General features: G+C 40.1%; 1 protein-coding gene and 1 long non-coding RNA gene across 3 annotated transcripts in view; one reads left to right on the forward strand and one right to left on the reverse strand.

The window, feature by feature from the left end:
* clybl (citrate lyase beta like) overlaps positions 1-11,266 on the forward strand; it is a 150,871-nt gene extending 139,605 nt beyond the window's left edge. For both annotated transcript variants that reach the window (XM_088083478.1, XM_088083480.1), the window contains 2 exons: positions 7,477-7,601; positions 9,495-11,266. In XM_088083478.1, coding sequence (XP_087939604.1) covers positions 7,477-7,601; positions 9,495-9,590 — 221 coding nt within the window. In that variant the 3' untranslated portion in view covers positions 9,591-11,266. The remainder of the gene's footprint in view (positions 1-7,476; positions 7,602-9,494) is intronic.
* Positions 11,267-11,729: 463 nt separating this feature from the next.
* LOC148188540 (uncharacterized) lies at positions 11,730-16,222 on the reverse strand. The gene is made up of 4 exons (XR_015777680.1): positions 15,900-16,222; positions 15,392-15,498; positions 15,118-15,216; positions 11,730-14,822 (listed from the first exon to the last, which is right to left on the reverse strand). It is a non-coding gene; the product is annotated as an uncharacterized LOC148188540 (long non-coding RNA).
* Between the last annotated feature and the right edge of the window lie 10,496 nt (positions 16,223-26,718).

The raw sequence follows: 26,718 nt of genomic DNA on the forward strand, positions 1-26,718 counted from the left end.
TATTTTGGTTGTCGTTGTTTGTAACTTTTTCTTGTGCGGCTGTCATGGCAATGTCTCCCCTGACAAAGAGATTGCTTATCTCAGCGGGACTTAACTGGTTAAATATGAGTTAAATAAAAAAATGTTTTTTAATAACTTACATTTTGTAACAAGAAAAAGCGTCATACAGACTAAAAATCACCGTTACAAAGTTTCCTGGCCAAGACAGTCAGCGGCACATTTAAACAGAGTTGCAGCCATGTAACATATAACAGTTATAGACAATTAAAACAACATTCAGAATCTCAGCATACCAAGAAAGCATGTCCTCATATGCTGGATCACATAGAGGCACATACAATATTTAGCATTTACAACCTGATGCACCTTACACCAACTGATTGAGTCTTTTTCTGAAAACACTTCAGGAAAACATCTGTGTTTTCACATCGTCATCAATAGTTTCCATTTATTTGTATTCCATATATTCTTCACCCCTCCCTGAGGCACAATAACGGACTTCCCTCAACTTCCTGTTGCAAGCTGCGTTCAATTCAACATTTCAGTTTTCATTCCTCCTTCACTCTGTTGCTGACTTGCTCTTCCTGCAGTCCACGGGAGAATATGATGTATGAGTTAGCTGATAATTGTTTTTAAATGTGGTTTAAAACACAGTGGAAGGATGCAGAACATCTGGTTTTTCATTCTATACAATTTATTCGTATTGTTTGTTGTCGTGAAGGTCTCACCTCCAAATGACCATGATGTCTGTGGTTTTGTAACTGGCTGCTTGTGTGTCTGTTTTTTTAGGCCCTCAGGTGTTGCTGAATTGTGAACAATGCTGTTAAATGCTTTTCTGACATTTCTGTTGTTCCCACCATGAATGGTTTTGTGTGTGTCTGTGTGTGTGTTTGTGTGTGAGCATTCAGGTGCGTACCTGCCCGTGTGCAAATGTGCTTGTGTATGATTAAAGGGAGTTAAAGTAGTGGTAGCGCCTACTTTAACAGCGCTCTGTGTGTCTGTAGCCAGGCAACGCTTTCTGTCTCTGTGTGTGTGTGTGTGTGTGTGTGTGTGTGTGTGTGTGTGTGTGTGTGTGTGTGTGTGTGTGTGTGTGTGTGTGTGTGTGTGTGTGTGTGTGTGTGTGTTTGTGTGTGTATCCCGCAGACTATGTGTAACACACCACAGAAGGCAGGACAGCCTGTTCCAAAGTGGATATTGCAGTCATTCTTCTCTCGCTGCAACAGATATATTTATTCTGGTATTTTCATCCTTTGAAGACTTATTATTTCAAAATGTGACACACTTCCCACTGTGGCCTGGCTCCATATAAAGTGTGAGAGGGAAAAAAAATCAAATCTCAAAATATGATGTTTTATTTACGCGTTTTTCTTCGAGTGTGAGATTAGTGAATGAAACACAGCGTCAGCAATTAGGTGCTTTTTTTTTCCTCCTCCATTTTTCTCCAGTGTGAAAGCTGACTTTTTTTTGGCTCTGAATAATAGTGAGCACCCTCTCTGTGTGCTGCACTGGCCGAGAGACACATTACCTGCACTTCATATCATCAAATCATCTTGTCGGAGAGCTTCTTGCTGTCTCATACAGCAACTTATTTTCCAGATGACCTCATTTGCCACCTCTATTCTCTGCTGCTGCTGCTGCTGTGTGTGTGTGTGTGTGTGTGTGTGTGTGTGTGTGTGTGTGTGTGTGTGTGTGTGTGTGTGTGTGTGTGTGTGTGTGTGTGTGTGTGTGTGTGTGTGTGTGTGTGTGTGTGCATTTCTGTGTTGTTGTTTTTTTTTTTTATATTCTGCGACATCCATGTGCAGATGTTTTCCTGGTTGTACGGTTAAGATTAGGATAACACCCTTTTTTCTGAACAAGATAACATTATCTTTTATCAGTTCTAAGTATTTAAACACTGCTCCAACCTGATTCATTTTTAGCACTTGGGTTCCTTAAATGTATGCATATATTATAAATATCATTATTTTAACATACCCAAGGTGCTAGGCCACTTATTCTGCAAAGTATTTCAGCTTTGACTCGTGTTGCAGTTTCTTCATGTGAAGATCCAAAGTACCCATATAGGGAATTCCAACAAGTAATATGATATATTAGGGATGCACGATAATATCTGCTCGGTATCAGTATCAGCAGATAACGGCCTTAAAATGAAATATTGGCTTCGGACCAACGTGAACATCTCTGCAAAATCACAGGCGATAAGATGACAATTTGATTATTCGACATTAATAATCAGTTGAAAATAGGTCAGATTTCCCATGTTTTGTCTAATGTTAGGATTGTCTTAGGGAGAGCATCATCTCATAAAAACTATGGCATGTTTTACAGGGGAGGAGGAGAGATTTGATGTTTGCAATTATGTAGGTGAAAAAAAAATGTGCATATTTCAGTATCAGCAATCAGCCAAAATGAGTTAGAAAATGTTGGCAGATCAGCAAATACCACACATCCCTATGATATATTAAGGTAAATATAAACATAACCTTAATGTAGTCCACTATTATACACTATGCAGAATGTACAGAACCTGTTGTTCAGTCTTAAATAATATGAGAACATAAGTTATTTTTCCCCCCTTTTTCCTTAGTCGATATGAGTGTCTAAGGACAGAGGGATGTCGTGTGCTGTAAAGCCCTCTGAGCCAAACTGTGATAACGGTCTTTATAAATGAAATTGCCTTGGCTTGAACTTGACATAAATTTCTTATCAGCACAGACTTTTTTTTTTTTTTTTTTACTAAATATGAATATGTGCTTGAGTTGCTCTAATCAGGGGCGTAGTAGTGGGTGGGCGGGGGGCTGGACTGATTACCCAGGGTCCAGGGGGGCCCTTAAAATGTTGTTTTTTTGGGGGTTTCTTTTTTTCAAAGTCATCAGTGTCATAGATTAAGTCAAATTGCCTGAATAAGTTACAACTCATGCTGCTGGAGCAAAAATATACATTTCAATGTCTTTTCCCAGGAAAGAGAAATTGGGGTTCCGGAGAAGTAAAAAAGGAAAGAAACAAACGACTTTGTAAAAATTAATAAATAAATGATTCAAAAGATGCTTGAGAGACATGAATCAGCGGAGGGGTTGGCGGGGCCATATCGAGACTGATAGGGCCCAGAATGTGGTGGTACGCCCCTGGCTCTAAGAAGCAGATTTAGTAGTTTTAATTTCTTTGAATTAGTTATTTATTTTTTTTAGCAAACAGTAATTCATGAAGGAAAGCTTGATGCCGTTTATGTGCGTTTAAAGATGTAAAAGCTAATGTTTGAAGCAGCTGGTTGATGAAATAAATGGTCAGATTTGATATGGAACAGAACCATTCAAAGCACTGGATTAGAGGCTTACAAGCCATGGGCACTCTGTATAATCTTAGTTAGTAGCTATTACTGGCCCGAGTGTGCTTAAGCAATAATACGGTGCAGCCAAAAGCCTCTACCTGTGCAGTAATTGACCTTGGCAGTACCTAAGCTGCATACAGCACCCATTAGCACTGAGCACAGAGCACAGTGGTGAAACACAAACACCCGGCGCTTCTTACTGGTGCAGAGGACGAGCGAAATTCAGCAAATAGAAACATAAGTATGAAATCCTTCAAGTAGGAAGGTCGCTCATTTTGGGATTTAATTGCGTCATGAACACCTTGTGATGTATACTATGTGGTGTTGCGAGACACAATGTTCCTTCTAAAAGGTGTTTGCCTCCCAGAAATAGAAAACGGTTCCACAAAATACCCTGCTTTCAGGGACCGCATTTCACTTCCATCCCCGGGACCCTGTCCATCATTCGCCTGAGAGCACTTTGCTAAATAGCAATCCTCCAATGAAATGCCAGCACCACATGGCAGGCCGGGATTGGCTGGAGGGCATGAATGATGCATTTTAGGAGAACCAATGGGTTGTGACTGAGGGCACCTGAGTCACCCTGTCTGTTTCTTCGCTCCGTCATTCTCCTGTTGTCCTACACGGACGTGTACACACACACGCACGGAGACACACACACACACAGTCTCCCTCTCTGAGTATCTTAAGCCTGCCAATTTCAGTGTGGAAACATGCTCCTGTCTTCAGCCCAGAAGTAAAACAGGTGGCAGAGGAGGGAATACAGGCTCCTTTTGCCTCGATCCCATGCACATAACACACACACACACACACACACACACACACACACACACACACACACACACACACACAGAGAGAGAGAGGTTGTTTTCTCAAAATGAACATGAGATCCAAAATAAATATCCTGTTTTTTAAAGGGACTGTTCACCCCAAAATAACCAAACATATTTTTCCTCTTACCTGTGGTGCTGTTTATCAATCTAGCTTGTTGCCAAGTGTTGGAGATACCGGCTGCAGAGATGTCGGCCTTCTTTCCAGTGTAATGAAACTAGATGGTACTCAGCTTGTGGTGCTCAAAGAGCAAAAAAAGAAAAAAAACTCAACAACAATATCTCTGTTTAGAAATCATAACCTGCTTATTCAGAAAAATCTACAGAACGTGTGAGCAGTTTCATGTAGGAACTATTTCTTTTCTACTGAACTACACCTGCTAACCGAGTCACGGTGCAGAAGGAAAAGTGCATCTACTCATGGATGAGAAGGTGATGCTTGTGAAAACATAAATGGCATCCTCCTTGGCAGAGTTGTAACATTGGCTAGCTCAGTGGTGATAGGTGAGCTCGGAGTAGATGATGCTGATGCCTTTGGCAGGTTTATATCAGTAGAAAGAAAATAGTCTAAATGTGAAACTGTTCACAACGAGGTCTGTGGATATCTTGAGTAACCATGTCATGATTTCTGGAAAGAGACATTGCTGTTGAGTTTTAAATTATTATTTTTTTTAACCCTTGTTATATCCTCCCGATTACTATACACCTTTTGTCCTCTGGGGTCATTCTGACCTGTTTTGGCTGTTATTTAAACCATATTGTATAAATTGTCAACCAATCAATTTATTTATTTTTTTCAGGACCACAAGCCGAGTGCCCTCTAGTTCCTTTTTTTATTATTTTTTATTTTTTTTATCAATCAAGAGAAGCCAAACATTTCTACAGCTGATATCTCCAACACTCGGCAAATCACACCACAACAATCTAGACTGATAAACAGCACTACAAGTAAGTGGAAAAATGATAGTAAGCACTGCTGACACAGTGATGCACAGCCACGGGCAAATAAACATACACAAGATTACATGCACACACACACTGACGTACTTATAGACATCTCCAGCTCTGCTCTGGGGAGTCCTCAGGCTGTTAGTCCAACAGAAAATGTGCAGATACGGGCGCTCTGCTTCAAATAAACAAACATGGATTCATAAATTCACAATGACACACTCAGAGGTGCCAAATGTCATATTTTGTAGCATGCACATTCCCTCAAAGGTGTCTATTAATCATAAGTTACAAGTGAAATGAAGTGTGTTTCCTCATTAGTAATTGTTCTGGCCTTTAACTACAGTGTGTTGATTGTGTGAGTGCTGTGTGTGTTTTTCTGAGGTTAACTGGGGTGAACGGAGCTGGATGAAGGGAGCGGGTTCTCTCCTCCCCTTTTCCTCTTCTCTCCTGTCCTCTCTTCCTCTCCTCCTCTCCTGGGCAAAAATGTTTTCGCCCGTGCAGCCCGCCCGCTCGGCCACCTTGAAGGATTTGTTGTCGGCGACAGAGCTAAGCCCTAAAGTGTCGAGTTCCTGCTGGCTGCCGCTGAGCCGTCGTTCTCACCAGACGTTTCATAACCTTAACTTATCACTACAAGTTTGATCTGCAAATGTACACGGGATTATGTCTGTGGCGTTAGCCCACATTTAAGTGAGAGGGAGTGGGAGGTGGGGGGGGATTGTGTCAGGCACAGCCTTAACTCCATGTTAGGCTCGTGTTTGAGTTGGATGTAAAATGTCATTTCTGAAAGGTATACAACCACCGACAATGGACATATAAAGAAATTGTACGTAGGCAAAATAAATTACAATCAAAGAATACATGTCCAGTCATAAAATATATGTTTTTAGGAAGGATTCATTAGTTTCCTATCTGTGTGAGCATGGCTCTAAATATACTTGGTCTACAGAAATATTCTTAGTCTTATTACTAGGGCTGTTTATTGGCAAGAATTTGGCGATTGAATCACAAAACAGGGGATTCGATATATTGCAAATCTGAAAACAAGGCGATATATTGCGATTTTTTTTTTTAAATAATTGTTTTTGAAAACTGCCATATTATAAAGAGCAAAGCACCATGTGTGTAAAATCAAAACATAAAAGTCCTTTTTTAATCCAGATAATTAGCATTTGCATTTATTATAGTCCCTGCAACACGCTTTCGATTTTCTGTTCTGTTTCGGTGGAGCAGTATTTCTATGATTTCATGTGACAAATGAATTGATTGATTGTGAGAATTGATGCAGTCTTACATAAGTTAACATTGCCATACTCATGTACATAATAATTTCCTTCCACCCCTACTTATTCTGTGTTTTTTCTTAATGATTCACTTGACTGTGTGTGTCTCCTTAGGCTCGTCAGACTGTCCTATCAGCCTCACTCTTCTGTTCTAGACGACCTCTGTCACATAATGAAGTCTAACTAAGCGTTCAGCAAAGTTTCTGTTTGACAGCAGGGCTGCAAGCAGAGAGGAGACACTTGATATCCTTCATGATGCAGAGTGTCCTCTGGTCCTGTGCTGGCTGACTCACCTCTTTCATACTGACACATAAACACAAACACACAGAGGTGTAGATTTATAGGGCAGGGAGGACGCAGGGGACATGTCCCTTTCAATATTAAGAACCTGTGCATTTGTCCCGTCCTCAATAAAAACATAAAAGTGGTAGAGGACTTTAATTAAGACAAAATTAAAGAAATTTATGCAATCTATTAATGCAGAAAATGCACGAATTACTGCATAAAATATCACCAGAATGCAGGACATTAAAGTGTTTGATGCTCAAAATTGTCTGAAGGAGGACCCCCAAACTCCCCGTTTCATATGTGCCCCTCAGTGTTTAAACAAAACCTACGCCCCTGCAAGCGAAATCCTGTTGTCCTGTCCCATTGAGTGTCTGTGTTGTGGTTTCTCACTCACATGAACAGTGCCAGCTGCAGTCCAATTCTTGTTTTGTTTTTTTTTTACATTCGTGCAGGTGTTTGCACAAGAGTTTGTGTAAAAAAATAAAATAGAATAAATAAAAAATGATTATTTTTGTTGTTAGAATCAGGGAGGGTAATTAGCGCAACTGTTTTATTGATAGCTCTGTGCCAACAAGTAAAAACATTGTTTTTTAGCACAAATGGCTCTTACATTTAATTTTATTTGAAGCCACAACTAGCCTGCTGTTATCATTAGCATATTTGCATATTTCACTTGTGTGTGTGTGTGTGTGTGTGTGTGTGTGTGTGTGTGTGTGTGTGTGTGTGTGTGTGTGTGTGTGTGTGTGTGTGTGTGTGTGTGTGTGTGTGTGTGTGTGTGTGTGTGTGTGTGTGTGTTCAGGTAAGCAGGTTATCCACCCGGGGCAGATCCAGGCTGTGCAGGAAGAGTTCTCCCCAAGTCAAGAGAGGGTCCAGTGTGCCAAAGAGCTCATCTCTGCTTTTGATGAACACCAAAAGGAAGGAAAGGTAAGATCTTCTTAAAAACACTCTTTCACTGTTTAAAAAAACTACTCTCATGTCTCTTTCATGCTAGTGTTGTGGTCTTAAATTACTAACGGGAGTAAAGCTAGAAAAAAGGCCAGCTGTTCACTAGATTCACTAGATATAATTTAACTACATATTTTCCAAATCACTAAGAGGATTCACAAAAATAAAATTTTATAGGGCGAGTGGAGGGACGTCTGATCAACCAGGGGATTTGATTTTTTCTGAACTTTTTGAAATGTACGTCTCCAGCATGACACACTATCTGTGACGGCGTGTTGAGATGACAGGAGTCTTTCTCTGCTCTGAGACTCACACTGATCCTTTTGTGTGCCCTCTCACACACCTCTGTAGTTCCAGAGAATACATACTGTACACCCCTGGGTGAACATAGGAGACGAATGAGGGGTGGGGGGAGTCGGGCCAATTAAGTGTACAATATTATTGTTCCTAATTTAGTGCATGGTTGGATCCTGTGTGTTGAGCTCTGTGGGCTATCTGCTGAGGTAATACACAATCTGCCCACACCTCTCTCCCTGCCAGGGCTGCTCCTACTAAGCATCGCCCGAGGGATTCATATCCTACCCATCCCTCTGCCGCCGTGTGTGTGTGTGTGTGTGTGTGTGTGTATCAGTCTGTGTGTGAGCGAGGGTTTGAACAGCAAGCAGGGTCAGTCCCTTTGTCTTGCAACACGACAGGTGCTTGTTTTTCATAATTCTCACCTCCAGCTATTGACTGCATTTTTCTGACTTGTGGTTAGATCTTTTAAAGAAGCATTTTATACCACAGAACCTATAATTCACAAATTTGCATGCAGTTTTCTTGGCAGTTTTTTAATGCTTTACTTACACTACTTACAGTGCTTGGTACATTTTCCTCTGCAGCATGCTGTTTTCTGCAATTAATTGCTTAGTTTGGTTTTAATTAGCACAGATTAAAAACAAAGCAAAAAGTCTAAAAACCATTTGTTTAATGTTACATCCACATACAAACAAAATATGTAGTATCATGGCTAGAGTCCGACCAATACTGGATGTTTGAGGCCAATAACGATACCAATATTAGGGAGAAAAAAAATCTGATTTTGAGATATCGGCAAATATAATACATTACGTACAAAAACACAAATTTCTTTGCAGTTGTCCCTCACAAAATGCTTATTAGATACCAGTGAAAAAGACCTGTAGTCAAGGCAGGGAAACATTACATTTTAACAGTACATATTACTCTAAGAAATGACGTTAGTGCACTGAAACAGTACACTACATTGTGGATTTAAAGAATATGAATTATCCCAAGCACCTTTTCTGCATTATGATGTGTAAAAAAAACAGTTTTCATGTTGGTGCATATTAGAAAACACAGATACTGATATCTGTGATAGGCCAATATCGGCTGATTTGTCGGGCAACTTACGTATCGGTATGATGGCTCTTATTTTGTGTAGAGCTGCATCGATTAATCAGTTACTTGTCAACCAACTAACTGCTGATCAGTTAACTGGTTTGAGAATTTTTTTTTTTTTAAGTTAAAATATTTAGGTCCAGTCTTCTTAAATTTGAATATTTCCTCTTTACTCCTCTGTAACACTAAAGTGAATATCTTTGGGTTGTGGACGGCATCTTGGGCTTTGGAAAATGCTCATCAATATTTTTCATCATTTTCTGACATTTTATGAACTAACCAACTAATCAATTAATCAAGGAAATAATTGAAAATAAAAATAATCATTAGTTGCATCCCTGATGTTGTGTTTTTAACACAGTAATCCACTTCCTGCATCTGTAAGCCCCATCCTTCATCTGAGAGAGTACATTTTACTGTCCGGTCTAATGTTTCTCTTTCTGCTCTCACCTGTGTTGTAAACCTGTTCAGGGTGCGTTCACCTTCCGCGGCAGCATGATCGACATGCCCTCGGTGAAGCAGGCACAGAACATCATTGCGCTCTCCGTTGTGGTGCCAGAAAAATAACACAACTGGGGAAGAAACAGGAGGAACCTCACAACCAAACTCTGGTGGGAGAGGTCAAAGGATAAAGGAACTGTTGGGGGTTTCTTGACAAAAAGTAGCACTTCAGAAGCTTCAAAGTCATGACATAAGTGGGTGGTTGAAATTGTGGTTTTAATTAAAATTTTAAATAATTTTTTAAATGTTTTGACTGTTGTTGCAGTGAATTAAATCTGCACAAAGCGAGCACGAGCAGCGGGTATCTGCCCCTTGAAACCGACGATTTTTGCCCTGTGTGGCCACTTTTCTTGGCACACTCCGCAGTGTGTGCGCCATCATGTCACTCTCCTGTGTGTGTGCGCCATGCCTCCCATCTCTCCCAGGTCATGATGAATGCTCTCCCATCTCCTCGGTCCAGGCAGCTGGGCGAAAGGGTAAACAAACACAACAAGCCACTGTTGTGGATCTATTCATTAGGCCCCTAGTCTTCCAGTCAGGCCTCAGCCCCCTGCCCAGGGCCCGACTAACAAACATCAAAGTCTTGTTTGCTTTAAAAAAAAAAAAAAAAAAGCACACAGATGGAAGTGCGTAAATTCACGATTTAGCTTTTTTGTGTCAGTCGCCTTAGTAAAGACATGCCGCTCGCCCTGTGGCAGCTGTGAGCCTGTGGTCTTGATGGGGAAGGCGTGTGGCGTCAGACACACCATGACCTGTACGAAAAATAAACACTGCATACATGTGCATGCTGCGACCGTTTTCTGTACCAGATCTCTCATTTAACACAGAGTTAAACTTCTGCGGATTAACTTCACCTGTTTTCATCTTCAAAATTGATTTCTAAACGGTCGCTTTTCTTAAAAAAAAAAAAGAAGAAAAAAAAAGAACTCCTAAACAAGTTCAGTAAAGTCGTTGTTTTGCTGTCACAAATAAAAGTACAATGGGCCTCTGTGGAGCGCCTGTGCACGTCTGACTTCCAGAGACAGTGAAGTGGGTGTGATGTTAGAGTGAGACAGATTAGTGGCCATGTTGCTCCAGCAGACCAGGACCGAGGCTTTGTCTCTCTGACTGTGGATGGGAGGATAATTGGGGGGGTGTTGAATGGTTAATAGTGCCATTGGTGACCATGGTAATGAAAGGCACCATACCTCCCCTACCCCACCTCATCCACTCATCTCTCCCTCTCTCTCTCTAGTACTGTATGATCTATTGTGTCTGGGGCAGGACTGTGGTCGGTGCCAGGCCAGGCCAGACAAAAAAGATCGAAACCACTCCTGCGCCCAGCCAAAGACCCCAACAGTAAGCTGTCTCTTTGGCATTTGGCCACATATTTCCCTCACCCCTGGCTCACTTTTTTCTCCTGTCGGGAATTCACATTCAGCTTGTTTGTTTGTTTTCACCCAATCTACCATTATACCCAGAGGTTGGTGGACAAAACTGCGATTATGTGTGACTTTCATTAAATAAATCCACAAACATTGTTTGGGCAGAGCCTTTTTTTTTTTTTTAAGAGGCTCTGCCGCCGCATCTCGAAGCTGGACGTCGTAGATTGCATATATATTTTCCAGAGAGATGATGCTTCTGCATGTCAGAATTTGTAGATTGTGAGTAGCCTGATTGCTTTGAACATAATGTGTCTTGTTTTGGGGTGTTGTCATTAAAATGGGCTAAAACTTATAAACACTTTATTGTGACTCTCTAAACTTTGTTTCATTCATTATTTGTTGCAGCTATGTCTTATTTCAAATCTGAAATTAATGCAGAAAAAGTTGCAGCATGAAAAATGACTTTGATACCTGTATGAATTTGAGTGCCACCAAATTTGACTTTTAATTATTCAAATCAGTTTACGGGAGCCAAAGCTCTTATATTAGGACCTACTTGTACAAGAAAGCAAAAAGAAAAAACATAATTTTAAAGCCAAAAGCTGTATAATGTTGAGGGAAAATAAACTCTGAAATTCATTCTCAGGTAGAGAGAGAACTGATTTCCTCACACTGAAACATCATTCGTCTCGTCCTCCTTATTTGTTGAATTTAATTGCAGTATAACGTGTAGTTCTAAGACTTTTAATTGGAATAACAGAGACGACACATCTACACCTTAGTCTTGTCTATTGATATGAATTTATCTTTGATTTTGACTTTTTTATTTTTGTACTAATATTCTACAAATTACATACTCTTTAATAGGAAAGCATTTATTTTAATTTGGAAAAAAAGTGTGCCAGCTGAATTTGAGAAGACAAATTGAGGACATTTTATAATGATTTAATTTGTCTTCTTAAATTCATTCAACTCAAAATTATATGGCATCCCAAAAAAACTAACAATAAGGTTAAAACAAATAGTCTCTTTTTACAGTGTATCCTTTAAACAACTGATGACTTATTTGTGTAATTATAGAGTTGCAAAAAATAACAAAAATGACCACAGACTTGACTCCAAACATCAGCCAATTCTCTGTGAGTTTCTCCTCTGTAAAAATAGACAATTAGTTTTAACTTTAAAGTGTTAGAGCCCAGCTGCCTTAAATTTTGAAGTTGGCTGGATTTGAGAAAAAAAGTTGAATTATAACAACATTACTTCAACTTGTATTCTCAAATTCAGTCAACTTAAAATTTTAAGGCAGCCTGGACACTAACTTTTTTTAAGTTAAAGCATTTTTTTATTTTTTTTTACAGTGAAAAGATATATGTTGTACTGAGAGGCAAAGTCCCTCCCCTGTGTGTAAATTTTGGGGGTGATGCAAGGGACATGTCCCCCCTCAATATTTAGAACATGAGCATTTATCGCAGACATTTTCATCACAAATTGATGCAGAAAAGACACAAATCGGTGCATTAAAAAAAGTCACCAGAATGCAGGAAATTGTGTTTGATGTTAAAAAATGTTCTTATGGAGGACCCCCCAAAATCCCTGTTTTGATTTATGTCACCCCAAATGTTAATCCAAAACCCTGAAATAAATACAAAGAGCTGTTTGACAGATATCACATCATAGTTTGATTTCATATTTGAGACTTAATCTCAAAATAAAGAGTATGAACAGACATTTTCTTAAGATTGCACTGTAGAAGGAAGCAAAGTGTTTTAACTTAAAAACAAAATGTCTCTTACAATTTTAAGGTTGATTGAATTTGAGAGGACAACTCTAGGAAATTTTGTAATGATTCAACTTGTTTTCTGAAATTTAGTCAACTATTGAAACCTAAGGCAAATTGGACACCAACTTTATCAAAGCTAAAAGGAATTGTTTCTTTATGCAGTGTAATGAATTCAAACATTTAAGATTAATTTGAACGTTTTTTTCCCTCGAAATGTTTAGTAAAACTCTGACTGTCCCTGTTGAGTCAGAAGTGCTGAATAGGCTGCAGGAAGTCATTCTTAGACACATGTGCAGCACTCAGAGTTGAACAGAGGCTCACCAGGTGACTTTAGTGGCGAAGGAGGCCAGTGTGGGGACAACTTGGCTTTCCCAGACTGCTCTGCACCAACAGGTGTCCCCACAGACAGGAAGGAAGATCTCTAAGCAGAGGAAGCAGCACAGGGCATCATGCAGGGACGAAGCAAAAACTCAGGAAATAATTTGGCCAGTTTAGATTCCTGCAAAACACAACATCCTCTTTACCTCATATCATTTTTTTCCTCCATATAATCGTTATGTGATATTTCCACTCACTTTCTGAGCCCCCCCTCTCTGATTAAAGGTGAAACAAGTTGTCCTTTGGTCTTGTTAGAGCTCATTTTTGCGCAGCTTTTATTGGACGACTTTTTAATTCAAAAACATTTGGGAATGAAAAAAAAAGCCAAAGATTTCAGTGACATCTTTGTAGATTAGAGGAATGCATCCCTGTCTGGCTCCGCTGTGTAATTCTACATGACATTTCTATTATGCGTGGAACTGATATAATCTTCTCAGTCCGCTCGGCGCTTTTATTTAAATACATCTCTCTGCTATTCCCTGAGAGAGTAAATTACAATTAACACGATTATAACCTCACAAAATTGTGACGGGAATCAATTAGGCTGCGAGCAGTATTTCAGAGCTCGGTAATGTGTTGGTCGAGATTGCTTTCATAAATTATGAGGGACAGCGCAGGCGGAGAAAATGCATGTATGCAAAACACTGTCAGAGGAAAATTAAAACGAAATGTTTTACATATTTTTCCATTAATCTAAATGGGACCCGTGTGGCAAGGATGGTTTTATTCTAATTCCCCGCCCGGGGATGCCCAAATAATGACTTGATGTTTTAATAGACTTCTAATGACAATATATGACAAAGTAATTGCAGCAAAAGATTATTCTAAAGCAATAAAATACCTCGTTATTGTAGCTGCAGCACAGTTTGAGAAGTGTTAAGCTATTAGCAAAAATGGCTTGAAATAGAAACGTGCGCAGGGCTGATCAACATAAAACATTTAGTTTAAGCTAATTAACTCTGTTTCAATATTTAGGAATATTGTTTAAATAAATTAGAACATTTTTCCAGAGTGGCTCCATAAGGCCATCCTCTGAGAAAGTGGAGGAAAAGTATTGCAGTTAATTTTCAAGAAATCATAGCCTTGAGGCACACAACAAAATGTGCTTTTAATTATCAATTATTGCTTTCAAAAATAATAATAAAAAAGGCTTTAAATTAAAAATAAATTGGTTCTTTCTTTTCTTTCTTTTGAGATAAGCAGTCTTATGTTGTAGAATTTGGAAACACAAATGCAAGAAAATTGATTGCACCTTAGAAAATGTAATTTAAGAATAAAATAAAAAAAATAAGCAAGATCTGCTAATAAAATGTTTAACCTTTACTTTTGTTTATATTCTTTTAGGTCATTTTCTATTATATCCTGCACTACAATGACACGCTGCTGCAATATGCCAACATTATCTGCTATTTTACTCTGAATGTAAACGCATTTCAGAGGGATATTTGTGAAATATTTCCCCCGGAAACAACAACAACAAAAAAAAAAAATCAGCTGTCTTATTTCCCGGCTGATGACACGCGCATGTCCAGCCTCCTTTTCTCCTTTTGTCTTCTCCAGTGTGTTTGCATGATATGAAATTCAGCGCGGCCTGTCTGTCTGTGCTGCCTGACTGATCTGGCACATGTGGACCATTACTAACTTCATTTGAGGAGACCCCTTTTGTCTGAGTGTCCCCGTCAGTGAGGCAGGCCGAGGGGACGGAGCGGCGTGGCACGAATCAGGATCAGAGATGTTAAAAGTGTTTTTCCCCCACATTCATATTGTGACCTAAATCTTTAAAAAAAAAAAAAAAAGAGAGAGAGAAGAAAAATATATCACTCCCATAAACACCTCCAGTAGACATTGTTTAAAGATATGTGAAATTTTTAAGCAAAATTGTAAAAAATCTACACATTTCTGTCACATAGGTGGATTTTTTTGGCACTGCAAGTCACAATTAGTCAAAAATATAATTCCCAACAACCTTAGGTAGTTAAATAGCATAAATATTCTTTATGGCTGCAGCCCACCTGCAACATCAGAAAGATGATGGGCGGGGATGCGTCTGTCTCTGTTTAATTTAACCCACCAAACGTTTCCAGGCCTCCACTTTTGAAGGCCTTCTTGTAGTTCCTGGAGGTCCGTTCCTTTTTAAGTCCAGGCTGCCCGGGGCCTTCCGGGTTAATATCTGCAGTTAGAAAAGAAAAATAACAAAACTGAATTACTTTAGGCAACATCTTACCCTTTAGAGGTGTTTTCTTTCATGTAAATTAGGATGTTGTCCCACAAAAATAGTCAGTTCTATTCATATGAATAGGTTATTTTTTAAAATGCAGGTAAAAAATTTTTGTAGGTGACTTTACCTTCCTCCTCTTGGCCTGACTCCCCCCAGACTCCTTCTCCTTAACGGGCTCAGATCAAAGGCTGACCGGCCCCGGCGGAGACCACTAAAATCCGCCCGCTTTGTCTGCTGTTGCCAGGAGTGAGGAAGGGTTTCGGGGAGGAGGAGGAGGAGGAGGAGTAGGGGGAGGAGGAGGGGTGGCATGGTAATGAGACTCGTTACAGAGCGACAAAAGTCTCTGCAACTTTTTCGTTGTGTTTTTTTAACTCAAATGTCCATCTGTCGTCAGATGTGACTCTCAAGTTTCCTCTCTGTTCTTCAAAAAGGCGCGAGTTTATTATTTTATGTCTAGTTTACTTCATTTCCTGTATATTACAACAGCACGTTTGCATTTTAAAGTACAGAAAACAACCTGTCATATGTCAGGGTGCGTTTTTTTCTTCTTAAATGTGACGGAAACATGTTTAAAGGTAATTTAACGCATCGTTCTGTCGCAATTTACGCACTTTAATGAACAGAACCGCACCTACCTTGACTTGCTCTGGAGCCTTGTTTGTTTGTTTGTTGTCTCTGCAATCACCAGACAAGACAGACCAATAGAAAGTTTACGCGACCGACAGAGACAGTTTAAGGGAGGGAAAAAAGTAACAGCAGCTCGTAAAATGAACATGTCTGCGAAGGTCTGTGGCCATACAGACATGAGCGGAGATCAGATCTCACACCTGCCTCGAGCAGCTAATTAGGCAGTAAAATGTTTAACCGGTGCCAAATGACTGATGGGCTCCATATTTTTCTCCTATTGAAAATGTGATTAAACATTCTTGGGAACAAATTCTCGCAAAGGCAGAAATATTCAGCTGGGGAACTTTTTAGGCAAATATGCAGTGCCTGTGCGCACTGATGCGCGTCTGATCCTCTGCTGTCTTTGTTCTTTTACCTGGATGGTGTCGACATCCACGCATCCGCTTTAAAAGCGTTCATTTTGACTTTAAACTCACATTATTTTTCGATTTTAAAATGATGTTTTTGAGCAAAATAATGACTTTGTTGGGATTCAGAACTTTTTATGGAGTGCTTTATTGGTAAATAACTGTGCGCCGACTTCAGGCTTCAGAGCATAAAGTTTATAACCAAATATTTATAATTTATTATTAATTCATGCTGCTCCTCTATAGCTTTTCCCCTATATTGTAGGCGATTTTCCCCCTTGGAAGTGTTGCCAACTTTCTTTTGCGCATTTAATTCATATACAGTTGGTCATAACCCCCCATTTCTGTGCACAATCGAAAACCAGGCACTTGATCAGCACCCGCCTCTCTTTCTCTCTCTCTCTCTCTCTCTCAAACGCACGCTCTCTCTCTCGCTCGTTGAGCAGGTGGAGGCCGCGCACCTGCACACACAGCTGCGCGCACCTTGTTATTGCTGCCGCCGCTTGACGCACAGATGAGCGCAGCACACAGCCAACAACACAATCCCGACAATATAAACCTCTCCAGTGCCACAGCTCTCAGTCTCAGCGTGTTTTACTTCTCCTTTTTGTATGTAGGGACACTAAAACATTTCAATCAAGGATTTTTGGGCATTCATAAGTATTTTCTTTCTAAATAAAAACGCAAACAAAAGAGTTTTTATTAAATATTTTCCATGCGGGATAAGGGTGTGTTTATATGTCTCCCAGACGTCTCGCCGTCTATCTCTTGTTTGTCATGCTCCGGACTTCAACATGACACCATCTAATCCAATTAAACACGATAACCCTGGACTCACGTATTATTCTTTTCCTTTTTTCCCCTTCAAGTTGCTGACAAGCACTCTTGGTTTTGTGTGAAAGGGAGTCAAGAGCCCTCTCTTAATCCCGGGCACGACTAGGAGTGATTGAAAAGTGAAAGAAACCCCTCATTGGTCCTCGAGCTGGATGGTGTTTTCTTTGTGCAGTACTCTGGCTTTTTGTTTAGTGCGGTCATCACGCATAGCACTTCATTCTTTCAGGGGCTTTAAAGGGGAAATAACGTCTACTGAGCTGGTGACAGTTATTAGTTTGTGTCAGAGGAGAATTATTGAAAGAAATAATCACAACTCGTGTCATTTTCTTAAACGGTTAAAACTTGTAATCCAAGCAGCCTGTTAATTGGGATTTAGGAAACAATTGCTCATTTAAAGTGTGCCTAATTAGTCGTTTGTTTAAATGGTTTAAGCAGATTAAAAAACAAAATGCAAGATAACATTCGATTCTCTGTTTTAATCATCCCTCAAACCCCCTCATAAACAGTGCAACTTCTGCAACATCTCGGGTAAAAAATTTCAGCTGTAGCTCAAAAAAAATTCCTAAAATGTAAGAAATAAAAATGAAAACGTGCGTGCAAAGTTGTATTATTTTCTCGTTGAAATGGTCGCAAATTTCTATTTTAAAAGTGTTCCTACAGAAAAACAGGCGACATGGCTCCGTGAAGCCGGCATAACATATTGTAGGTGTTGCAAAATGACAGGTAATTGACATTAATCCGCTCTCTCTGAGACTCAGGGGGGATCTAAAGTAAATGGGGATACGGTTAATGAAGCACCACTTGCCCTTTGAATCTCGGTCACAGTGTGCAGCGGGGAAGTTTGGAGAAACTTCATTCGTTGCATGCGTCATAAAATATGACGAGGACATCGACAGTATTGCGCGTAAATGAGCATATATGGAGAATTTAAGACCAGCACGTGAACTTTTGAAGTGATGACTCAGTTTATCGCTCTCAGTTTATATGACATCTCGTTGTGAAATTGATGCGTGCCTAACTGGCTCTAATAATGCGCCATTACCAATACACTTTCAGTTCTCCCGCGACCGCAAGGTTGTTATTATGCTTATTATAATTCATATTGGGAGTCCTCTCTATAGGAGCTGTGACAGACAGACAGAGGCCAGGTGGGAGAGGTAGACTCTGAGCGTAAGGAGTCGCACCTCTCCTCTCCATGCGCACGCGGCTCCGTGCTACAGGGGCCTGCGTAATGAGGGCACCTATGGGGCCCTCCTGGATGGAGAGGTGTCCTAACCTCGCCACGGACGGTCAGAATTGAAACACCTGCGCGTCAACCCCCTCCTCCTCCTCCCTTTCTCCTCCTCCTGGCTCCCCCCCGGGGGCAGCGCCTCCCCATCACCGAGAGTTCATACTTGGCGCACAACTTTTGACAACGATAATGATGTGCATGGTGATGCTGAAAATCTAAGGAGGGGCTGTAGTAGGGAAATAAGGACTCTTCGTGTCTGTGCAGGGGAGGGGCCCGGTGCATATCTCCTCTGGACCAATTCTGATAGAAAAGCAGCACTCTGCAGCCTCCCACTGAACTGATGAATGCATAATCTGCTGCCTCACAATCCAGAGTTTATATCCAAACCACTGCTATAAAACGTAAAAACACACTGTAAAATCTGACAAGTTGATTTACAAATCGATTGCTTTGAAAAATGTCAGTGATTATAACTTTTAGTCCTAATTTATGTTCAGTTTATATCTAATTGTTAAGTTTAATTAAAATGTATTAGAATTTACTAAATTTTGTGAAGTTGCAACTTGAAATGACAAGTTTGATGAAATCAGTCTTGGTTTTACAGCTACTGTATTATATATCTGTACACTGCTGGTTGTCAAGTAGTCAGTCATATTTGTATATTCTAAAACATATTAAGAGAACAGAACTCACTGGCAAAATCCTCTCTGTCATGATCAAGTTCAGTCAGACTAACTTGGTTTAAAGAAGTTGCTAACACTTGGAGAGAACAAGGTAATTTCACTTGTCTTTTTTAAGTTGCAGACACTTTACAAAATTAGATAAATGCAGCCAGATTTCATGTAAACTTAACACTTAGATAGACATTAAATGGCAATTAAGATTTATATTTACTTTCCTTTTTCAAGGCAAACGGTTTCCAAGATTATTTGAAGTAAGATCAACTTGTCAGCTTTTACAGTGCAGACTCAAACAAAATAAAATGTTTATAATTCTGTAGCCCTTTTAGAGTTTCACCCAATATTTTTGAATTTTTGGGCGAACTATCAGTCATGTTAGCAAAATATCATCATCTCTCAAGGTTTAGTGTGACTAAGATGGATAAGCTTTGATAGTTTGTGAGATATACTGTCATTTACCACGGCAAGTGTCTGGGAAGGGCTAAAAGGTGGCCGTCCCCAACGGAGCTGGCCTAATTATACAATTAGTCTTGTGATTGGGACAGTCCAGAGCTAAGTGTCCTGTGGGACAACCAGACACATTATGGCTGTCATCAGTATCTTCACAGCAAGTCAAAGAGCTCAGGCTAATAAGTTAGCCGCTCATGTCCTTAGATGAGGTTGCAGGGTCGTGATTTCTTTGATTCAACAGAATTTGGGGGGCCATTCGCGGTACAAAGCGAGGCAAGAAATGGAAAAACATGGAGAGCTGTTTCCTGGACACCATTAATACCATAGGTCATCTTGGCATTCAATCATTTATGTCTTAAGCCTCATCTGGGGCCTCAGCGGACCAACGCCACATCTCCTTTGAAGCCATCGGTCAGATTGAGACCCCCATATCTCAATCTCATTGCCTATCCAGCCATATATCCTCTCTGGCTTATCCCTGGTCAGTTGGAAACATCAAGACATCACATTTTCTTCTGCCCATCCAGAGCCATATCTGTCATTTCCAAGCCCAAGTGTGTTAAAGAGAATGGGCGTGAGCCTTGTGATGTTTGGCATCCACGCAGACACCTCCATGAAGTCAGAGGGAGGTCTTGGCTCTGCGTGGTTGAGGAGGCAGTGGTGCCTCCACACTGGATACTTTACTGCTTGTGCACTGGCTTATCACATTGGATTAGAGCTCCAACGGAGAGACTGGAAGCTCAGGGTGATTGGTAACCAACTTCACCAGTTTGCCCATGATGAACACAACTTGTGAAGATAGCTCGTAAAAGCAGAGCGGGGGTCAAAACCTTATCTGATTTTGGTACAAATGGCCCTTTTTTTATTGCCAAGACTGATTCTTGTCTCCTCATGCTCCCTCTCTCCTTACCTGGACCTTCTTCCTTTTCTCCTCTCCAAAGATGGCCCCGCTCTCTTCTCCCCCGCTGCGACAGAATGATTTCCCCCCACTCTAAATGCTGACCTTTTCTCCAATAAAACCAGATGCATTCAGGGCCCGCCATCTGATGTTGCAGGCGTGATACTTCTGCACAAATCTGGTACTGATACCAATCTTTGGCCCACAATGGAGAAGTGATGGTAAGAGAGAAGAAGCAAAGGAATGGGGGTGGATTAAAATAGTGGACTGGCACTATGCTTTTGAAATCATGTTGATCAATCATAGATAGGGTTTTTTTTCCTTCCGATATGTTTGGTTGGAATTGAAGGGAGATACATGGATTTGAATTTGATTAGGGGAGAACGTGGTGGTGAAAAGTAATCCCTTAAAAAAATCTCCAGAGGCTTCAATCTGGTATTTTTCTATGTTAGTTTGTGTGTCAGCATGTCAAAAGTGGACTCTATTAAGGGAGCGCAATGCAGTGCTTTTGGTTCTCGCATCAGACCAATTTTCACTTAAAAACAGCCCTAAACAGTACAATATGCCTATTTTAAAAACAATCTAGTATTTTTCTCCTATGTTAGTTCGTAAGTGTCAGCATGTCAAAAGTGGACTCTATTATGCAGCGTAATGCAGTGCTCTCGGTGCTCATATCAAACCAATTTTCACTCAAAAAACAGCCCCTAAGAGTACAAAATGCTTATTTTAAAATCAAAACAGAGTTAGAGTCATGTCGGATGTTCTCATGTGCCAGAGATAAAGCTGCTTCTTTTAGTCCACTCTTGAATCGTCCCTGGGCACAAATCAAAATACCCTACACTTAAAAGTCCATCTGCTTCTCTTTCCTAGAGTATATAGTTCACCATTTCCCTCCACCCTGTCAGTTTCCAAGTACACTGAAGCCTACATCCTGCATTTAGAGGCTTTTAGGAAAAGCCCTGTCATTCAATAAGAGACTACTGGGGCAGCATGCTCGTGCTTATCTGCACTTTAGTTTCTACTTTCCGGCCGGTGGGCTATATAAGGGCCAGGTAGCAGGGCCCTGGCTCATGCGGTTGTCCGTGGACGACCTTGCTCTCCTCACCTACTGCCTTGGAGTGGCTCCCAGTCCTGGGATGGGGCTTTTGGACCGGCACCAAGTCTCTACCCCCACAGATGTTACTGAGCCACCAGATATTATGTCAGTTTCTGAGTGATGTATCATGCTTTCATGAATAGCAGTGCAAGACTGTAAAGTAGCCGTGGTACGCGTGACAACATAGAAAATCAGTGAAGTAAACCCCCGTCCTTTGATTTGGTTAGAATATTAAATCATGGTTTTACTGTCGTCAGATTGTCAGTTCATTGGAACATTTTCTTCTTTTCTACTTAAAATTCATTTTTACAATTTTTTATTGCTGTTTATCATTTTTGATAGTCATCACTGCCATTTATTTATTTTTATGGATTTTTGTCATGATTTGATAGTGGTTGTTATCATACATTATGTACCCTTCTTGGCTGTATGAATGTGAATTCAGGGCATTGCTGTAAAAGAGCCTCATGCTCAGTCACTTTTCCCTGCATAAACAATGGTTGATGATGAAATATTAGCCGCAGTTAATTGACTGACTGCATTTATTTCATTGTCATAAATCTACTTCATATAATTCAAGTTCAAAAATTAAATATTTCATATATTTAATTTATTTGATCAGAAACACCAATTTAAAAAAAAATTATTAGTGCTCCTGCGAATGTGTAAAGGCCAGCCACCTGTTATTACAGTTTTCAAGATGATTTATCTTCAATTTTTCTTTGATCAGTGAGGTTTTTTTCTCTTCTTTTAGATTATTTTTTACTCTTTTTTTGTCTTTTCCACTCATTTTTTACATTTAAAACTTAATTAATTCCAAAGATGGTTAGTAAATACACATTTTTTGAAGGGTAGAAAAATATATTATATGAAATATTGTAATGTGTGGGTTTTTTTAATGAAAAAAAGAAGCTAAACTCTTTAAAATAAGGTCTCACAGAGGTGTAATTGTGACTGCAGCTATTCTATTTTCGTGTCACTTAACTTGAGATTGAAGGTGAAAAACAACAGTCTAAATGTCAGAGCCAGAACAAACCACTTTTCCTTACAACACACATGCAGGTCATGATTATATTTAATTGTAGAATCCACGTAGACACAACTGTGCCTTTAGGTGATTGCTCTATGGAAAACATATGAAGACAAAAAAACATATTTTTTGTCATTAAAAATACAAAAATCCTGATGTGCTCACTGGGTAATTGATTTAATGAAGTTCCTATGAAACTAAAACCAAGTACAGGTCAGTTGAGTAACCCCCCGGCGCGCCCTTTGTCAGATGTTTAACTCCCGCACTCCTTTGGGAAAGACATCGGGGCTAATAGGTGAAAGCACAGCTGCTGAAGTTGGGCTGCAGAGGAGCGACATTCCCCCTGCACACGTCCGACAGCCCGAGTGTAAAACCGGGCAAAGAATGTTAGAGTTCCCCCTCAGCTTCCACAATCCAAGAAACAGGGGGAAAAGTCGTTCCCCAAAAAGTACAACAGTTTTTAGTCGCTCCTTCAACTTGCTGCCGAGTTGTCCCCCGCAGGCTGGAGTGCATTTACTGTAAAAGTGTTTGCAGAGCAGAATAGAAGCAGAGTCTGTGCGCTTGCTCCAACTGGAAGAAAAAGGAAAAAACAGCAGTCCTTGGAGTTAAGAGCCTCGAGTTAAGCGGGGAAGAGGTGCAACAGCAACTGGACTGCGTTGGTTTCTGACTTGATCGTGAAACTTAAGACAGTAGGCAGGTAGGGAGCGTGGAAAAAAAGTTGGCCAAAAGCCTGGAGAGCAAAATAATGTGGCCGTTAAACCCGCGAGTTTGTAAGAAAAGAGGAGAATCTGAACAACGGAGGCTTCATACTGTGAAAAAGTTTCTTGGGGGGGCAGAGAAACAGGTGTGAACTTCTGCGCCACTTTTCATGTAACTGATTGGACATTAAATGTATTTGTAGTTTATGAAAATTTAGTGAAATCACTACTTGATTTAACAGCAAAGTTTTACAGTGCACAGATGATAGCATGTCACTAAATTTAAACCCTCCTTTCTTGGGGATTTATAGTGTATTTAAAGGGAGAGGTGCAAAGCAGCAATAAAAAATCTGTCAAGAAAATATTTATTACTAACATAAGGCGACATAAAAAATTAAGGAAACTGTTTTCCCTCTCTCAAATGTGGCCTATATTTCAATAAAGTGCTCACCTTAACTTAGCTAAATGGCAGGGGCGTAGGCTTCATTTAAACATCCCCCATGTTGGGGGGGATGTTTTGGTGCAAATTGGTGGGGTCCACCAGAAAACTTTGAGCATCACACTCAATTTCCTTTTATTACCCGCACGGGCAACATAAAAATTAAGGGAACTGTTTATCTCTTATAAAATTTGCCCTATGTTTAAATAAAGTGCTCACCTAATTTGGCTTTAACTTAACCAAATGGCAGGGGCATACATTTCCTTTCAAAATTAGGAGGGCATATATTAAATAACGGGTTCGGTCAGAAGATTTTGAGGACATTTTAGGGGGGCACATATTAAATGGTGGGGTCCGCTGGGAAACTTTTTATGATTAAACTCCTAATTTCCTGCTTTCTGGTTAATTATTCAGCACTGATTTGTGTCTCTTCTGCATCAATTTATGCTATAATTGTCTAAATATTAGGGACATAGATTCTGTTTAAACATTTCAGGGGGGCACATATTAAACGGAGGGGTCCACCAGGAAATTGAAATTATAAAGCACTTTATTTCCTGTATTCTGGTGAAATGTTACACACCAGGTTGTGTCTTTTCTGCATCTATAATTGTCTTAATTTTTGTTAAGTAAAAGTCATCTGCACTTTCACATTTTATGTGAGGGGACAAATTTTCTAAATATTGAGTGGGATGGGTACGCTGTATCCCCCCCCCAAAATCTGCATCTATGCTAAATGGTTGTGTAAATATGCCAAAAACATTCTACTTCATTTAATGACACTCCCTATTTCTTATTTCCAGGGGTCTTTACTTCCGTTTATCACCCAATTCTTATCATTCACGAGTCATATTTAGGATCAAGAGAAGTGTGATTTAATTTGAGCGCAGAGCAGCCAAAGCTGTCACAAGGTGCTGCTGTTCGGCTATATTTGATTTCTGGGTGGGGGGGTTGTTGGAGTGGAGGGGTGCTGGATGCGTCTTCACACCTGCTTTCTTGTTCACAAAAATAAACCCAAATTTAAATATAAGAAAGGCGTCTCTTTTTCCCTTAAAAAAAAGAAAGAAAGGCTGAACACTCTTCTGTCCCTGCCAAGGTGAGCCAAGCACACCGCCGTCTCAGGCGCAGGTGCTCGGATCAAATGACCTGCATTTTTTTTTTTTTAACCAGAGCCTCTTAACTTTTGTGCCCAAAATGATCACTTCACAAGCCATTTTCGTGCGCATTGTGCCAACAGCATTCAGGAGATGGATAATGCTTGTAAAGTCTGACAAGACGGCGTTTGTTTTGCTTCTACGCTCGTCTGAGAAATTATCATTCAACCGCTTTAAAGGGCGAATTGAGAAGCAGCGGCGTTTTCACTGCGACTTTTCGCTTTGTCCTCTCCAAAGTGGCGTCTGCATGTCTGACTCTGTCAGTTACTGATTTGCAGGCAGTATGTTAAGGTGGCCCATGTAAGTGATTTCCACGGGCATCCCACTAAAGGAGAACAAATCGCTGACAAAGGAGTGCCTTTCCCATTCAGCGGCGTCGTTAGGACAACCAAAAAGTATTTCTCAGATAATAAGTTCTACTTCAAAGCGTTTCTCACTGAAGGGTGACTGCTTCACTCCTTTTATTAAGTCTCCCCTCCTTTTAATGCCGAAGGAACTGTCTCTGGTTATTTTTCATCGTGTTTATTCTGTAACATTCATTGAGCTCTTGTTTCCAAACAGGACCTACAAGAGCAGGCTACTCTTTTGGGCCCTTGGCTCTATAAAAGTCCACGCACAAAACGAGAGGAGGCCCACAAGTGCTTATGCTTTGAATGAAGCAGCGGATAAAGTGTTTTTTTGGAAATGTTCGGAGGAAAGCTATAAAATTGATGAAGCCCCTATAATACAACTGAACAAACCTGCAGTTGTTGCTTTTAAAAATAATGCAGTTGCAGTGTTTTTCTTTTAAATTTGGATAGTTTTTGTTGTTGTTGTTGTTGTTTTTGCACTCCAGTGCTGATTAAGTGCATTTTATGGCCCAACATCCTCCAGGTTGACCTGAGTCAAGTGTCTTAATTGATGCAGCGTGGAAGCTCAGAGCAAATTCCAGTGTTTGTTTTTGGAAGTTGCTCTTTTTTTTTCTTGTGCATGTGTCCAATTTTCTGCCCAAGGATGTCTGCAGCATTTACCTGCCACCGGTGCATCCGTGCAAACACACAATTCTGCAGAAGCGGGTTGCATCTTTGAGCTTTGATTTTAGTTCATTTAGTGGCAGTTAGTGTTTTTCCAAGCAAACACATTCAAATGTGAGCGTCTCACTCCCCGATTGCCATAGAAATCCTAACGCACCATGACGACTGTCAAAGCGGCCAGCCTTCCTCTCAGAAAGCTGCAGCCTTTGAAGTGATGCAGGACTCGCGTTGGTCAATTTTAATTCTATAGACTGGACAGGCAACTCTTTGAAAGTGAGATTGTGCGTTTTAATGGAGGAAATAAGAGGGGGAACTTGTTTTATATACTCTATACAAGGCCTTGCTTATTGTCAGATATCTTTTTATCTTTTATTTTTCCCATGAATGATTCATGCCTCGGCTGCTTTGTTGCTGTCGCGCCTTTCAGAGGTAGCGCCATCAGGGGGCTATAAGTTTTCCCATTAGCTCAGTGATTAGTTTATACCAGCCTTCTTGGCCCGTAAGGCCTTTTTCTACAGATAACAGTTAATATTTTATAGAAGTGTCTGGGTAGGAAGGGAGCACTTCTGCTTTGTCATTCCAGGTGAGAGTGTTTTGTTGACTGTCATTTATATCCCGCAGTAAAAAATATAATTATTTAGCAATAAATATTTCTTCTATGATATGTTAGTCCATGTCATTCATTTTTTTTATACAAAAAATAAATAAATAAATGCACTAAAACTCTCACAATCACCAAACCCCAGCTGAATTTATGCTCATTTACACACTTACTAATAAAATCCACTCATTAACAATAATAATTACACACTTGTTAATTGTGTACTGTATATGTCCTGTTTTTTTTATTAAGTTTTAGCATGAAATTTATATTGTAAATTTAATTTTGAACATCAA

Source organism: Plectropomus leopardus, chromosome 10 (genome assembly GCF_026936395.1).
Source record: "Plectropomus leopardus strain MGB_pleo_1.0 chromosome 10, ASM2693639v1, whole genome shotgun sequence".
Taxonomy (NCBI): domain Eukaryota; kingdom Metazoa; phylum Chordata; class Actinopteri; order Perciformes; family Serranidae; genus Plectropomus; species Plectropomus leopardus.